We start from the raw sequence: 17,596 nt of genomic DNA, 5'->3' as shown, positions 1-17,596 counted from the left end.
AAAAAAGGTAAGTAAAACAAGCGGCGATAAAATCTAGACTTGTCGTGGTGGTTTATGATTAGATCCAACGGTGTTAAACAACTCACTTTACATTACAAATAGGATGTGGTTTTGGTTCTCAGAAAAACCAATCACTTGTCTCTAACTGCTTTGAACACTCTCTCAGAAAACTTCTCAATCTTCATCTTCGATCTCTCTTTAAACAGTCATGGCTACAATCCAATGCATCAAGGCTCGTCAGATCTTTGATAGTCGTGGTAACCCAACCGTTGAGGTTCGTGTTTTTCGATATCTTCTATTTTAGATCTTAAAATTGTTTTCGATGATTCCGATAGTTTTTCTTTTTTTTGAGGTTTGATTTTTTTATAGATATTTGATACTTGGATTTTGATTTGTTGATTGATTGATGTGTAGGTTGATATTAAACTATCCAATGGAACTTTCGCCAGAGCCGCTGTTCCAAGTGGTGCATCTACTGGTAAGAATTAAGCTCGGATTTATGTTTGATTCAATTTAATCAATTGTTTTTTTTTGTCAATCTTACTTTTTCCTTTCAATTTTACCTTTAAATTTATGGATCTTGTTAGGTAGATTTTGATTAATAAAAATTATTGGATTTGGAGAAAATTAGGTTTGAAATTGTGTGATTAGTAGATTTAGATGCGTGTTTTTGAGTCCGTTGATTATGAATATAGATCTTAAGGAAAAGAGATTTAGTTTTAATACTCAAGAGTGTTGACTGGAAATTGAGGAGTTCATTGAGCTGCATGTATGATTGTGATTTGGGATGTAATGTTCAATTTAAGGTTATTAATGTGATTGATTTTTGATGTTTAGGTGTTTACGAAGCTCTTGAACTACGTGATGGAGGTTCAGAATACCTAGGAAAGGGAGTTTCCAAGGTTTGTTGGTTAATTTTGAAAATCGCTTTAAAATTCTGAAGTTTCTTGTGTAAATTACATTATGGGAAGTTGTACTGATTACGGTGTTTTGTTCTTTTCTTGTGTAGGCTGTTGACAATGTTAACTCCATCATTGGGCCTGCATTGATCGGAAAGGTATATATCGTCCTTGGACTTTAATTGTAATCAGTTAGCTTTTTTATATGTTTGAAGAAATTAATTATTTGATGTTCAAATTCCTGTACTATTTCTTCGATAGAAAGCCTTGTTAAAACTCAGACGAAATTGCCAGTACAATGTCTCCTATTTAGAGTGTAAATTTGTATCTGAACTCATCTTTTGTCTATGCAGGACCCAACACAACAAACCGAAATTGATAACTTCATGGTGCGAGAACTTGACGGAACTACCAACGAGTGGGGTTGGTGCAAGCAAAAGGTATTTGACAGAAGAATACCGTGGTTTAACTCTGTAACTTCATCAAAAGCATTTGTTGATGGTTCATGTTTGTTGTTTTACAGCTTGGAGCCAATGCTATCCTAGCAGTGTCTCTTGCCGTTTGCAAAGCTGGAGCCAGTGTTTTGGACATTCCCCTTTACAAGGTATAATAACAACCTTGATAAATATGTATTATCATTATGTTGTCATGAATGTAAAAATGAATTAATTCCTATTTCTGTAGCAGGTTTAATATGATTTTGTTCTTTTTCTGCAGCATATTGCCAACCTTGCTGGTAACAAGAACTTGGTACTTCCAGTTCCTGCTTTCAATGTTATTAATGGAGGATCGCACGCAGGAAACAAGCTTGCAATGCAAGAGTTCATGATCCTTCCCGTTGGAGCCAAATCCTTCAAGGAGGCAATGAAAATGGGAGTTGAAGTATACCACAATTTGAAGGTTCATACCAAACTATTTCATCTATTTCCTGCTTATTGAACTGATTATGTTGGTGGTACTTCATTTTTATATGCATATCTTTATCATTTTGTCATGGTTTCTTGTTTCTTTGTACATGTGCCTACTATTTTTTCTGATTAAATAGACATGACTAAGAGAACAGGGAAATCTGAACTTAAATCATATGGTGGCTTATATTGTCTAATTCACTGCCTAACCTAATAGACCATCTTGTTTGCAGTCCGTCATCAAGAAGAAGTACGGTCAAGATGCAACCAATGTTGGTGATGAAGGTGGCTTTGCTCCCAACATCCAAGAGAACAAGGAAGGACTTGAGTTGCTTAAGACTGCTATTGCTAAAGCTGGCTACACTAAAGAAGTTGTCATCGGAATGGATGTTGCTGCCTCAGAGTTTTACGGATCAGACAAAACCTATGACTTGAACTTCAAAGAAGAGAACAACAACGGAGCAGCAAAGATCTCCGGTGAGAAATTGAAGGATCTGTACAAATCATTTGCCGCTGAGTACCCAATTGTATCTATTGAAGACCCCTTTGACCAGGATGACTGGGAACACTACGCCAAGATGACTGCTGAATGCGGAGACAAAGTACAGATTGTCGGAGATGATCTCTTGGTCACCAACCCAAAGGTTAGTAATCTAGCAACTATGGGTATCTAAGAATGGAATGAAGAAGAAGAAAGAGATAGAAATGTGATTACTTTCCTTGATTTCTTCATCTTTCGGAAGTAAATAAATTGACGTTTTGCAGAGAGTTGAGAAAGCAATCAAAGAGAAGTCATGCAATGCCCTCCTTCTTAAGGTAAAACATCAGTTTTGTTTTCGTAATGTTATGGCCTGAATTACGTGAGACTCTTTCTTATGAACCCTCTCATTCTACAGGTTAACCAAATTGGATCAGTGACCGAGAGCATTGAAGCCGTGAGGATGTCCAAGAAAGCTGGATGGGGAGTTATGACCAGCCATCGCAGTGGAGAAACCGAGGACACTTTCATTGCTGATCTTGCTGTTGGGCTAGCCACGGTAAATTTTTCAGTCCTAACTCGAGCTGTTTTTTAGTATAAGTTCTACTGGTTAACTACAAGATTCGCTAATTCTGAGTTGGAACTCTTCTGATGTTGTCGTTTTTCTTAAACCAGGGCCAAATCAAGACTGGAGCTCCATGCAGGTCTGAGCGTCTTGCCAAGTACAACCAGTTGTTGAGAATTGAAGAGGAGTTGGGTTCAGAAGCAATCTATGCCGGACACAACTTCCGCACACCAGTCGAGCCTTACTAGGTTATGAATCAGATCACAGATCAGAGATCATTTTGCATTGCCCCAGAAAAAAAAAGAGTGGTGAATAAGTTTTATAATTAGGGAGGGAAAGAGAAAAACCTTAATTCAATAATCTGTTATTGAAGTTTTGTTTGCAGAGTTAGCAACACTGATATTTCCCACTTATGGTTTTAAGTTCAATCCTTTTTATGGTTTCTTTTCAACTTTTAGCTTTGAAGTTATGAAGATTGAGATGGGGTTTTATGAAACAGAAAGTCTTCTATAGCAGTGATTTTTGCAGTGTTTATTTGATCTTCTTGTTTTATTGTGGCATTGTTTGGTTTCAAATTATGATAAATTGACAAAACAAAAGAAATTTAGCTAAATCTAACGCCAACAGTATTCATCTATTTAGAATATAACAAAGTTTTAGTACAGTGATTACTGTGCTGTCTTAATTGAAAACTAATAGAAGAGAATTGACTATTTCCTTCCTTCCATTTTTATTCGATTTAAAGGTACTAGCCAGCATTCACCTAAACCTAGATCAGTACTACTGCATCACCCACTTCCTAGTCTTTGATGCTAAGATCATTCACCTAAACCTAGATCAGTACTACTGCATCACCCACTTCCTAGTCTTTGATGCTAAGATCTTTGATTTTGAGAGGAAGAGGTTTGTCGTCGCCTTCAGAGAGAAGAAACTCGGATTGTGTCTTAGCTTCGTGAGCAGATCTGTCGCCACCAATTGGGTCATGGAAGTACTGTAACATGCATTTGGGGAACGGTTTTAGTTCTGTTTTCTTTTCCTGTATATCAAGCATGAGTCTACCGTGAATGTACCAAATGCAACAAACTTACAGTCCATCCAAATGACATTAGGGAATTCACTGAGGGCCTTTTTGTTTGCAGTAAAATACAGTCAAAGTTTGATAGACACAATTAGGAAGTTGGAACAGTTAGTCATGTAACAAGCATATGTATTCGTACATGGGAAACAATAATGACAGTGAGAAACAGTTCTCTTTCTCATAACAATTTGTGCAGGTGATTGATTGATGAAAAGCATGAATGTTAACCTAGATAGTTGCAAGTGCAAAAGATATCAACACTTAGCTAGTCAACACTATTTGACCTGGTTCAGAATAGTGAACTACTACCCCTTTTGGTTTAATTTTGAAGGACAGACACAGGAAACACCCGGTGACATTACAAGCCGGCCTGATGATTTTTATCTCTTCTATCAGTAACAAAAAACCTGTAAATGTTCGGTTTAATGGTTTTCTGTACAGGTTTATGTTGCACTACTGGTTCATGTTGGAGATTCAAGACTGATAAAACAAAAATGGTGAAAAACACACAATCTGACAAACTCAAGTGATTAACATATAGATATACTTAGTACTGAATTTCATATCATTGTTACGCTAAATCACTCCTTTAGACGACTAAGAAGTAATCAGTACAATGAACAAGTAGGCCTAAATCATAACACTAATGGGAACAGAAAGACTATTTCTTTCCTTCCATCTTTATTTATCATTACTTTCGTGGCCGATACATATTACCAAGCTTCTTAACTAGTTACTACTAGTAATGCACCTCCACGGCTCCACAGTACTACTAATCATCAGCTCAGCTACTACTTCTTGCTCCCTTTCTTCTTCTTGTCTCCCTCATTATCCTCCTCATACACTATCTTAAAGTTTTCCCCTGATTCAATAGAATCGATAGCATCTTGGAGGACCATGTAGCGTTTCTTGACATCTTCCACAGTTTTCTTCCCACCCACATCTTTTGCAATCTTTTCCCAGCGTTTAGGTGAGTTCTCATCATGCATGAAAAATGCAGTTTCCAGTATCTGGTCTTCCTTGATCGTCCAAGTAACTTTTGGTGAGTCGCTTCCAGACATTTTGTTATCTTTCAAGAGAAACCAGCAAATTTTGATCAATTGAATTCTAACTCCCAGAACTGTTTAAGCCTAGTGTGTGGAGAGACACTGCAATTGTGTGTGTATATAAGCTTAAAGGAGAAGCTCATGCCCCTTTGGCCTTTGGGAATTGATAGTCATGTGATAAGTAGTGGTACTTCTTGATCAGACTCATTTACTGAAAAATGGAGTAACAAATTTGTGCATGTGATTCAGCAAAGACTTTTATGTACCAAATGAAACCAACTTGGTGAGGATTTCTGTTTTGAGAATGCTTTTCTTTTTGGTCTACAACACAAATCGAGGTAAAGTGAAATGTGAGGGCAAACAAGAAACATGAAATGCTGTCCTGTCACATCCAAATGAAAGTGAAGCGTATTGCTCTCTGCTTACTTGTTGTATCAAGTTACTTGATCATGTAATGAAAACCCCAAGAGAGAAACTTAATGCTCTTGCAATTATTGAAGATTGAACAAATTGTTATATAGATTGGTGCTTTCATCTATAAGTTAGACTCAGATTGTAATTCTTCCTTTACACTAAAAGCTAGGATCCACAATTGACCCCTTTTCACTTTCATCACCAAGAAACAAAACATATATTGATATTTTTACTGAAATGTAACAAATTTCACCTCAGTTTCGCGCTAACTGGCTCATACAATATTTTATCACTCCACCATAGCTGAAGGTGCATACTCAATAATTAAAGCATGAGTTGAATCATTTTCGGCATGATGTGGTTTTATGTTTCCACTGCGAAGCAATCTTCTTGTTTGTTTCTCTGGCAAAATGGCGAGATCTGCACCTTTAAACTTTGCCAAGCAAGCAAGCACCTTTACAGACTCTGCAATGTTTTTTGTACATTCAATAATCTCAAGTAGTAAAGAAGTGACTGAGGCTGCTGGCATGACATCCTCCAAGATGTTAGTGTTATCCAGTGTAAATGGCTTCTAAGGCTCTGTGCAGATCCTCAGCAGAAGTTTTAGCATTCACGATATGTGTGGAAACTGTAAATGGGTATGTCATATTCTTGATTGCCATGGAAATTTCCTGCAAAGCTTTAACTAACTCAACGCTTATTTTCATGCATGACAGTGTAATTATCTTCTTGAACTCCGATGGCTCCTGCAAGTGGATAGCACAAATCGGTTAAGGAAGCTGATAAATGAATGCTGGTCTACCCTAGGGAGAAATACAGTGCACCACAGAAAATATATAACAGAGTCTTTGAAATACAAAATGATGCAAGTAATAGGCAGTAGAGTCGTATACACCAAAGCGCCAGCTATTAAACCTACAAATCAAGATGACATACATGGACATGAACAATAGGAGAAAGATTTGCCTGAACATACTTTCATTTCAGAGGTGATGCTGTTGCTTAGTGCTTCCAGCCTGTATGCACATTGCCGAGTCATTCCGCTAATTTTCAAATATGGCTTCCATGGGTGGCCAAATCTGAATTTTCCATGAGCTGGCTCCCATCTAGCAAAATTTGCCTACAAAATAAATTACACCAAGAAAAGCATATCTTTCAGAACTCAAGGTTTATTTCAGAATGTAGATATTGATCACTGAATAGCAAATAATCCATTTGTACAATGAAAATATTCAATTTTGGTAATGTCGACAAACTAAACGAAGTTCTGAATAAGAAAACAACAGACGGAATCTAACTGCACATCAAAATTCATATTTAATTATGAGCTTACACTGTTGGTAGATTAGTAGACGTCTGGTACTGTGCTACAGCCACTAAACTTATTGACTTATTGCAAAATATTATAGTTAATTACAAGTGTCTGGTACATGTAAGCCACTAAACTTATTGAAATTTACTGTAGATGGTCAAATCATTTGAAAGGATGGGCTTAATAAAAGAGATGAACACTTAAAAGATATTTTCCTCACCATTGCTTCTTCAGCTGTCATAGAATTCAAAACACTTCTGTATCCATGAAGCCATGACATATCCATGTCCCTCTTTGTTCCGAAATATAGTTCTCCAAATCCTGTAGAATAATTACTGTTGGTAATTAAGATTACAGATCAAACTAATAAATGCATTTATTAGCTGGTTAATAAGATAATCAACACAGCAGTCACAAACCTTGTAAGAAATCTGCTTGCTTTTCTATGTTGCGAGCAATCAGTTTGTGTAAGTCAAGACCAGCCCATACAGGGAACACAAAGATCACACACGTTAAACAACCTATAGCAATAGTTGATACCCTTTTGTGTGCAAGTTCTAAGATCTCATCTTCTCGATAACCAGATACCGATACCAAACAAAATGTTAGTATAAACATCAATACCCCATAATCATATCGTGCTTTGATCCCTGGAAAGAAGCGGATAAACAATGCTACAACCGCTGCCAAAATAATCAATAAATGAAAGAAAAAGGTTACCATATATAAATGCTATAAATTCATAAAAGATCATTAGTTACAAAATAAAAAATCTCACGAGTTTTTCTACCACAAAGTTTGTTTTGTTCTCAGGTGGCCTTACCTAGAAGGAAGATAAACAACCAAAGAATTGCAGGGTGCCCTTTGTCTCCGGCTAGAGTTGCCAAGTGATGAGCACCAAATCCTAAGGCACCAGCTAAAAATGTTGCCAGCGCTCGATTAAATCCTTTACCCAATTTAGCCCCTGCAAAAATGTGTTTATTGTTTCTAGTTATCAAGCCAAAACACCAAAACAATCATTTGATGGTTCTCTGAACGATAATATGAAGACGACTGCAAAAATATTATACAGAGTACTGCTAAACTTACCAACACTAAATTCGAAGACGACTACCACTGTTAAGATAGCGGACATAGTAGAGGAGCCAAAGCCACCATAGATGGGTCATCCTTTCCAATCTTCTCGACCTTGTGTGCAAAGTCAACCATATTGTCTATGGATCTCCCAGGTAATGCCTTGAGGCACCAACACCCGCGTCCGAAAAACCCACCACTCTTCCTGACAGCTGATTCATCAATATCCATACAAGAGTATGAGTAGGGCAAAAGTCTGTAAAAAAATAGAGAGATAAATGATCGATAGTTAGAGCGAGAAAAATTGAAAGGGATGAGAACATGGATGACAAGAGATTTGAGCCATGAATTTATAAGAAGGAAATACATAAAACTAATAATAAATACTGTTATATTTGAGTTTGACCCATGTGGATACTCTTAAAACCTTATGTTTTATAACAATGACATATATTTCTTGCTTATAATGCATCTAGTGGAAGTTGTTCTCAATTCAATGGCTACAAAGTCCAAAAATTGGATGTCTGATTTAAAAACAACTCCAAACAAACCCATCAAGAATGAACGTAACTGATGCAGAGTGGAACATATCAGAAGTAGCTTTGGGTAATACCAACCTATTACATGTGAAAATTCTACAAAATCTATTGAAGTTTGATGGATTAGTAAGACGTAGAAATTATCCTTGCTGCTGATATTGGTGGAACTGGAAGACTGAATTTAACATCATCTGTATCTTTTCTTACATCCTCTTGTAAAAATTTGTTGTGTTCCTGCTCTAATTTGGTGAGATTTCTGAAGCTTCCTTTGGATTTTGTTTCTACTTTCAATTTCATAATGTTTTTTTTTTTTGGATGATCCAGCTGTTAGAAAAGCAAATTGAAGAAACAAAGAAGTTTTACCCAAAGAATGGTTTTTATTGATGATGAAATATAATTTTTATGCACAATTACAATTGATAGTTGAAATAAAAATTGTGAGTGGCGGTTTTGTCATGTTTTTTTTTCTCGGTTCATAGAGAACCACTGTATTTCAAAAACAATCTCCACTGCCTGCTTCTGGTAAACCGACGATAACAATCCATATCTGTTTTAATCTCTAAAATCTACAAATAAATAAGTCAATTACAAGTCAATGCATACACCAAAACCTACGAGAACAACACTTAGTGCAATAATAATTCAGCAACTATCGGTCAATTAAAATTTGCAAAAACTCACAGAATCACCCTTCTCTCCAACTCTTTCTTTTACAACAAGGACTTTAGGCAATAGCCACATTGAACCTTTTACAACAAGGACTTTAGGCAATAGCCACATTGAACCAACTCCAACTAAACTGGGCTTATTAGTACTACGGTTTTGGGTAAACCCAAGAATGTCATTTTTCTAGAACCATTTTTCAGGGACGATGATTTTTTTGGGACCATGATCTTATTAAGCCAACCTCCTTATACTTATAAGGGGTGTCCTAAAGTTAGGTAAATACATATTTACCCTTTACTTTAATTTAAATTTAAATTAATCTAATTGGACCGACAGAGCGAAGCGAGGAAGGACCTTTATATGACCATTTTTTATGTAAATCTAAGTGATCAATTACCACGAAAAGATTGAGAAGTATCCGTGCTGAAAAACCAAAAATATCCTTTCGTAGTTAGATTTTTTGTCAAACTGAGTTAACAGTCGCGGGTTCGAATCCTGGCAACATCTTTTTTTTTTCCTTCTCCTTCATTGTTTTTTCTCCTTCGTCCCCAAACTCACAGAGGAACTCTCGTCCCCAAACTCAACAGACATACTCCAACAGAGAAACGTCACCTCCACCTCGCCGCACCATTACCACCATCACCGTCGCGGCAACCAGATTTATTTACTCTTTCAAGTTAATTCCCCTCTTTAGATTGAAATTGAGAAATTTCAGTGACCTAATTTGAGGTTGTATTGATGAAGATGGTGGCTCAATTGATGATAAATTAGGTTGGTTTTCATCTTCGTCATTAGGGTTTCAATTGAGATACTTTAATCTATAGAGAATTTAGTCGAGACAGGACTCAAATCCTACTAGCATATTACACTCTCCTTCAATCTAACTACGGTAATGAACCGAACCTTCTCTTATGCTAATTCTTCGGGTTAATCATGATTAGATCCTTATTTGGTTGCATTACAATAACAATTTGATTTGCTGCTTGAAAGAAAACGATGTCCAATTGCTAAATGTTTTTTTTTTTGACAAGAATTCAACTGCTAAGTTTGTGAATCTTAATTGTTAGAATAATTGCATGTGAAAAAAACGTATATAGATGAGATGGTGAATGCGTGTTTTTGTGAGGGGAACTTACCTAAATTTCGAAGCTTTACAAATTTATTTTATAGATTGTTGCCGTGCTAGTTATGAACTACAAATGTTAGTGATTATGAAGAAAATAGGCGCATTGTATTTGGTAAGTTCTGCCGAGATGATTTCTTAAGTTGAGCCTATGAGAACTGTTGGTGCATTAGGCTTACCCCATTGGGTGACCACTATTTCCAGTGTGCTTAATAGTCAAAAGCTTATAAAGTAGATGACTGTCAGTTGCACAAAGAAACCCAATTATGATGAATAGTGTTTGATCTTGATATGCCTTTCTTTTTATGCGTAATTATGGGTGTCATTAGATTTGCTGTCTATCAAAAACTGATATAGGGATTCTTTCTAATGTCTGTGCGCACTTATCAGAATTTCTATATTTTTGTGTCATGTAGCTTCAAACCAAAGGGTTGTGGCGCGTTTGAAGTAGTAGTAGTTTAATAGGTTTATCTGGGCAAAGGTCTACGTTTCCAATAGCCCCTGAAAACATAGCTGAACAATTTTTTTTTGCTTAAGGGCCATCAAATTATTGTTTTAGAAATCTTATTAACAAGAAATACGAAGGATTGGTTGATAAATTTCTGAATGTCTTGGAATAAAGCATCACTTGTTTCCATAAAATTCAGCCTTTTTTATTACATAAGAGAAGAAAAAATAACTAGATCAATGGGTTCTTCGAAGCTAGCCAAACCACCCGTTTCTTGGTTGTATGTGCAGGTGGTGAGTGCCAGAATTATTGTATCAAGTTAGTGCTGTTGCCCCATTAGCTTGCCAGACTACATCTCCTCCCCGCTAGCTTGTAAAATTACTCTTTGTTTTTCTTCTTTGCTAAATTTGAATTGGATTCTGACCCTACTGTATCAAATTCACTAATATTGGTTAATGTTGGTTCTATACATTTTCCAAAAACTACACATTCAGAACTAATTTAATCAATCATAGTTACCTGCATCATCTGGTTCTTATATTATTTTAACTTCTTCTTTCATGAAGATGATGACGGATCCTCACCTTCACTGGTAGAATCATTAGGAAGTGAGCACATCAAGATTCGAGCATGTATTGTCAACTGTAAAATTCATCTGGATCTGAGTAGTATTCATCTCCTTGCTGAGATTCGAAAGAAAGAGGTGACTGATCTAAATTCCATCTTTATGATGAACATGAAGAACAGTTTGGCTATTTCGCAAAAATACCTAACCGAACATCAGTTCAGTTACGTCGCAAAAAAGAATTCCCAACCGAACCCCAATAGTTCGGTTGGTTGTAAGAAACATTTCCCAACCGTACCCTAATAGTTCGGTTAGTTGCAAAAAATATTTTCCCACCGAACCTTAGTTCAGTTATTTCGCAAAGTATTTCCCAACTGAACAACAGTTCGGTTAGTTGCAAAATACATTTTCCCACAGAACTAAGGTAGTTCGGTTAGTTGCAAAAAACATATCCCAACCCAACCTTAGTTCGGTTATTTCGCAAAAAACACTTTTTTTTTAGTTTTTTTGCAAAAGGATAACACTCTTCTCTCAATTATTTAGTTTTTTTTTTGATTTAATCTTCACACTAATCACTAATTATGTTAACCTAATGATACAACTAATCATTACACTAACTTAATTGAAATGTGTAATTTTGATATTAATATAAATATTTAGATAAGGGGTGACCTAAATTTACTTCTAATGTCTTACCCAAAATAAAATAATGGTCCCCCGAAAAAAGGATGGTCCCCAAAAAACCGTTGTTTTTCTAAAACTAACAACCATAAATACAACTTTGAGATTCGGTTTTGTTCGGTTCAAAAATAACATGTTCTGGTTTCGGCTCACAATTTTGGTTCGTTTTGTGCGGCCCTATCCACAGCGTGTCCATACAAGAATACTAGTACAACAGTTGACACGGTGGGAGGGCCGATCGAAGAAGAATTTGAAGATGGGATTTGTATAATTGTTATGCACTCAATTTTCAAAAATTGAGCCTAAAAGGATAAACCCCTTGAATTTTTCGTAAAAACTCTAAATTTGATATTGTTGTTTGTACTCATTGCGTAGAGTTTTTTATAACCTTTCAACGAGATAAAATTTGTAAAATTCAAAGACACGGATTTTTAGATATGTTATATTAAAGTTTTCTTTCCAATTACATCCCTGAAAAAATATGATACATAAGGAGTTATAGTAATTGGACGGAGGGACATTTTTGAATTTTCGGCCCTAATCATTTTCAATTTTTTTGTGTCAATTGATCACTTAGATTTTACAAAAAAGTGATCATATAAGGTCCTCACTCGCCTCGCTCGGTCGGCCCAACAAGTAACCTACCCCAAACACAACGTCTTAACATCCGTATAAGAAAATGGACCCTCGGATGAAGAGCATGTTTATACAAGAAATGTAAAGGGAAAAATGTGAACTGCTCAGATAAAAATGCATATACGTATGAATACACAAACTGGGGTCAGTGTCATAAATTAGGCTATCTAGATCATGAGTCTTAACATTGCATTTCTTAGGAGTTTGCAGCTTTTTTGATTGTTTGATCGGTAGTTTATCAGAAATTTTTGATTTGAGTAAAGCGTTTCCTAATTTCTCTATTACGACCCATTCGTTCACTCTATGTATTTCCAGTAGATGGACAAGTGTTCCTTTACTTCGATGCATTTTTTGTGATTATCCTAATTGATAGTTATTGAATGGTGGTATAGCATACGAAGAGACATACTTTAAGAATACAAAAAGAACTGTTATGATCATGATAAGATTTCAGATAACAAAGATCTATCAAGTAAAAAATAGAATGGTCGGGCTTTCTGAATCCCAAGTGACGGTTTCAAAGTCGTAACCTAATTATTTTTCTCGAGGAAATCTAGGTCTTTGGAGGACGACTCTAGCACCAAATAATGCATATCGTGTAGGGATTGAGTTTTTTAGTTTCAAAGAGTCATCTATTTATAATGATGAATCGTGCAAAGTTGCTTAAAGTTTAAACAACTAGTACTTGAATTTAAACAAGTTCGTGAACAAGTTTTGTTATTTACGAGTTACTTTGATCCCAACAAAATTTAACATCTTATTTTGAAAAAATTTCCTTGTAATACAAAGATGAATGTTCACCCGCGTATTTGTCGATTAAAGATTGTGCACAAAAGTTAGCTCACGTATTAACCAATATGGTTCATAAACCATCAAGCTAGTTAAGTTGGATTTTAATATCACCAAAAAATTGTCCAGTGCCCAAACTAAGAAACTTGGTTCACAAACTCGAAGTGTTTGGAATTCCCATGAACATATCCAAAAGTGCATAGTTCGCGAACTAAAAAATTAGATCGTGCATACAAGGGAAAATTCACAAGTTGCAGGAACATCATGAAATTGCATAGTTTGCAAACAAGAAAATCAGTTCTTGAATATGAATGTAACTTGTTGCTACGATCTTCTTTCACAAACATAGTTTATTGAATAATAAGATTTTTTCTCAACCTCAAAAGCGACTAGTCCTATGAACATCCATTGCTTATGTTCGTGTTTCAAGATTAGTCAAGTACACACTTGAACTCGAAACTTGTTCTTTGTAAGTTATTATACAGTAAAGCCAAATCATTGTCTCAGAAGATAGAATAGTAAAAATAATGAAGAATTAGGAATCAGTCTTCACGTACCTTTGTTGATGAAGTTCTCGCTGATGTCTTTGTTGTTCTCGAGTCTTCAATATTGAAGGGCATTCGATGATATTAAAAGATTTAAAAATATATCTTCGTTATTCTTAAGAGTATGAGATTTTTCTTCAGTCCTCATACTGACACTCTGAGGAAAAAAATAATCTTAGTGGGACATTTGAAACTCGTCTTTAAATCTTCATCAGGTACTTATAAGTACATATTTAAAAAAACATTCTTGAAATATAAAAACCTTAAAGTGTGTGGATAATAATGTTAATTAAAAATTTCTGGTCATATTAAACTTTTATTTGTTGTTCTTGCAACTAAATACAATTTAATGTCCATGCTAATTTGAATGTATTAGTAATTTTGTTAAAAAATTGGTATTGGTATGAAAAACTATTGGAACATTGCTCGGTTGAACCCACCGAGTGTTGGATTGTCAAGCTTGGTTGTCAAATTTAGTTCCAAAACTTGAAGACGCTTGATTATTAGAGTCAACTCCATTAGGTTAGATTAGGGACATAGAAATATTGAGACTGAAAAGGCGAGAGTACCCAAATATACCTCAAGCTAAAACTTTTCCTACCTATAAGTCCTTTCTCCGAAAGTGATTGTCTATGGACTGAGTCGAGACAATACAACTAATCGGTTCAGACTTCGTGTATTCGTATACGGATACGAGATCGAGACAATACAACGAAGTATGTTTACTTGATAAAAGGTTCGGACTTAACCAAACACAATAGGATTGTTATCAAGTAAATAGGAATTAACGTTTGTGTAATTTACTTTAAATTATAATAACAACAATTATAATTGCGGAAAATAAAAGTAAATGACACAACAAAATTTTGTTAACGAGGAAACCGCAAATGCAGAAAAACCCCGGGACCTTGTCCAGAATTGAAAAATCTCAAGATTAAGCCGCTACACAAAACTAAACAACTTCGTATAGTTGAGACCAATCAACTAAACCTATAGTTCACCTAGTTTCGTCTGTATTCCCACGCCTCCAACTTATGAATAAGTCACGTACTGTGAATAATTCCTTTGGTTCGTATTTCAAACAGTAAAGGAACAACAAATCTGTTCGGTAGCAACTCTCTTCAACCAAGTGATATGAGTTCAACAAAGGCTCTTCTGTTTATCTCAATAAACTCCTTCATCAGGTTCTTAGATCTATCTTATTCTTAACTACCGAAGTAATTGTTAAGATTTTGCAATCAATACTTTTAATCACAAAGAATTATATTGATGCATATCTACACAACTAATCAATCTAATCTACCACAAGAATAAACCGATTATAGTTGGATCCTCTATACCGAAACAAGTATTGTGCACACCAAAGATTATAAACCCAAATCAGAAATCTTCAATATCTTCTTTGTCTTCAAATCTTCTTAGATCTTCAATAAACACTTTATACATAGACACAATTGAAACAAAATCGGTTTGATTCATTTGAATCTATTCATGAACAATATAGCCACGGTTTGCAAAGATTTCATTCCTTATAATTTATTGTTTAAGTTCATGAACTACTAATTTGAGAAAATAACCAGCTTGGGTATGCGTACCTTAGAAACGGGATTGAGTTGGATTTGGTTTCCAAACTCAACAGAATTTTTCAGGTAGAAAAGTTCCGCCAGTACGCGTACCTAAGTTGACTGGTTTACTAGTTTGCAAACTACAAACTCAACAGAATTTTCCGGGTGGAAAAGTTCCGCAAGTATGCGTACCCAACCTGTCTCCTTTACCAATTCCGTATGCACACACTTGGTTTCCGGTACATGGATTTATACACTAATGTGCAAACACACTATATATTCTTATATCCATAGATGGTTACATAATCTCAACTCTACATTCCAATCATTAAAACATTCTTCTATAATGCTATAATAGTCGTTATTCACAACTATTGTCATCAAAGCAATTTTCAAGAGATTGAAACGTCATCATGACTTATGTCACAGGTAAAGATGAAAATGGTTAAAGCGTAAGCTTACCAACACATATTTTAAGAAATAGATAGGCGGGATAAACTCGGCTTGAAATGTATCATACTTATGTGTATGCATGAAAACTATCATACTTATACGACTTTTGTCTCAAGAGTAGGAGATAGAGTAGATAGACTTTTAAGTGATAGATAAGTTCAAGTATCCACATACCTTTTAGTCGGATGAAGTTCCACTGGTTACTTGAGTAGTTCTTCGTCTTCGTAAGATGATCGTCGTGGAGTCTGGAGCTCAACCACACTTAACTATCCTAGTCCGATACTTAACTATAAGTAGACTAGAAATAAAGACATATAGTTTTGACAACTAAATTTGACAAACAAGCTTGAGATAGCAACGTTTGCGAGGTCGACCGAGCAATGCTCTAACGCAATTAGTTGTAACAAACTAAATGATTTACAAGAAGAATTTAAATCTTAGTCATCTGAGTATATCATCTTAAAACATGAATTGATTCAGTGCTCAACTCCTGACATTCCCTACCAAGATAGTTGTAATGTCTTCATGAACTTACACACATAGGGAATGTCAGGAGTTGAGCACTGAATCAATTCATGTTTTAAGATGATATACTCAGATGACCGAGATTTAAACTCTTCTTGTAAATGATTTAGTTTGTTACAACTAATTGGATTACTTAGAGGAGGACCAATGCTCTCACTAAATCAATGTCGACCTCAACATAAATGTTATTCCTCATAACTTGATTTACCTTGTCAAGAGAAACTTGTTCTTCTGGAGATAAGACTCAACATGAGAAGATAAGCTTTCAAGTTTCTTTTCAATTCCTGAAAAACTTCAAGGGATTTTAAACCCGGTGGAGGTTTTGACAGAATTTATTCTACAGATTTTATTAAATCAATCATGGAAGAGAATTCTGGAATCCCTAGATCTGATGGTGCATTTATTGAGATATAACTTCTGTCTATAGAGTCAGATCGCTACAAAGACAGACTTATAAGGTCTTTAAATGTGTTTGCCTGCTCTGATACTAATTGAAAAAGCGGGGGTCTAACAACCACACCCAATATTTCGCTTAGCAATCTGTATGGACAAGCTCCAATATACTTTTAAGAGAATCAACTAGACAGTCAGACTCAATCTTAATAAAAGTATATCAAAGAGTTATATCTCACTATCTCGATTCAATACTTACTCAAGCAAATAGAAATCTGCGAGTCTAATTGAATACAAGAGAAATCACTTGAAAGGTACCAAAGACCAATATTCAAGGATCAATCAATTTCAATCGACAACCAAAGGTTGGATTTCCCAATTGATCGATTCAACGCAGAACCTGTGATATTTGAATTATATAACAAAATATAATGCGGAAAAGAAATAACACAGACACCAGAAGTTTTGTTAACGAGGAAACAGCAAATGCAGAAAAAACCCGGGACCTAGTCCAGATTGAACACACATTGTATTAAGCCGCTACAGACACTAGCCTACTACAAACTAACTTCGGTCCGGACTATAGTTGAACCCCAATCAATTTCACACTGATCCAAGGTACAGTTGACCTCCTTACGTCTCTGATCCCAGCAGGATACTACGCACTTGATTCCCTTAGCAGATATCACCCACAACTAAGAGTTGCTACGACCCAAAGTCAAAGACTTTAATAAACAAATCTGTATCACACAGAAAAGTCTACGGTAATAGATAAATCTATCTCCCACAGAAATACCTACGATTTTTTGTTTCTTCTTTTGATAAATCAAGGTTAACATGAACCAATTGATAACCCATACTTATATTCCCGAAGAACAACCTAGAATTATCAAT

At 35.5% G+C, this 17,596-nt stretch overlaps 2 protein-coding genes across 2 annotated transcripts; one reads left to right on the top strand and one right to left on the bottom strand.

Annotated features, from left to right (window-relative positions):
* Positions 1-114: 114 nt before the first annotated feature.
* LOC113307911 (enolase-like) lies at positions 115-3,391 on the top strand. Its single transcript, XM_026556376.1, has 11 exons — positions 115-274; positions 415-478; positions 838-902; positions 1,010-1,057; positions 1,253-1,339; positions 1,423-1,503; positions 1,617-1,799; positions 2,041-2,451; positions 2,573-2,623; positions 2,704-2,844; positions 2,961-3,391. Exons 1-11 carry the CDS (start codon positions 209-211, stop codon positions 3,096-3,098), a joined length of 1,335 nt encoding a protein of 444 aa, XP_026412161.1. The 5' UTR covers positions 115-208; the 3' UTR covers positions 3,099-3,391.
* Positions 3,392-5,545: 2,154 nt separating this feature from the next.
* LOC113307912 (aluminum-activated malate transporter 2-like) lies at positions 5,546-7,983 on the bottom strand. The gene is made up of 6 exons (XM_026556378.1): positions 7,790-7,983; positions 7,524-7,664; positions 7,120-7,383; positions 6,921-7,021; positions 6,365-6,508; positions 5,546-6,134 (listed from the first exon to the last, which is right to left on the bottom strand). The coding sequence occupies exons 1-6, from the start codon at positions 7,833-7,835 to the stop codon at positions 5,940-5,942; spliced, it is 891 nt and encodes a 296-aa protein (XP_026412163.1). The 5' UTR covers positions 7,836-7,983; the 3' UTR covers positions 5,546-5,939.
* Between the last annotated feature and the right edge of the window lie 9,613 nt (positions 7,984-17,596).

Source organism: Papaver somniferum, chromosome 9, assembly GCF_003573695.1.
Source record: "Papaver somniferum cultivar HN1 chromosome 9, ASM357369v1, whole genome shotgun sequence".
In the NCBI taxonomy this organism is placed as follows: Eukaryota; Viridiplantae; Streptophyta; class Magnoliopsida; order Ranunculales; family Papaveraceae; genus Papaver; species Papaver somniferum.
The sequence above is the reverse complement of the archived record's forward strand: the minus strand, read 5'-3'. Positions and strand labels throughout refer to the sequence as shown.

Excerpts from the sequence above, each read along its gene's own strand:
- LOC113307911 (XM_026556376.1), top strand. The coding sequence starts at position 209 with ATGGCTACAATCCAATGCATCAAGGCTCGTCAGATCTTTGATAGTCGT. Across the intron at positions 1,504-1,616 it reads TGGACATTCCCCTTTACAAG|CATATTGCCAACCTTGCTGG; the intron begins GTATAATAACAA and ends CTTTTTCTGCAG. Across the intron at positions 2,624-2,703 it reads GCAATGCCCTCCTTCTTAAG|GTTAACCAAATTGGATCAGT; the intron begins GTAAAACATCAG and ends CTCATTCTACAG.
- LOC113307912 (XM_026556378.1), bottom strand. The coding sequence starts at position 7,835 with ATGTCCGCTATCTTAACAGTGGTAGTCGTCTTCGAATTTAGTGTTG. Across the intron at positions 7,665-7,789 it reads CGTCTTCGAATTTAGTGTTG|GGGCTAAATTGGGTAAAGGA; the intron begins GTAAGTTTAGCA and ends ACATTTTTGCAG. Across the intron at positions 7,384-7,523 it reads GTTGTTTATCTTCCTTCTAG|CGGTTGTAGCATTGTTTATC; the intron begins GTAAGGCCACCT and ends TTATTTTGGCAG.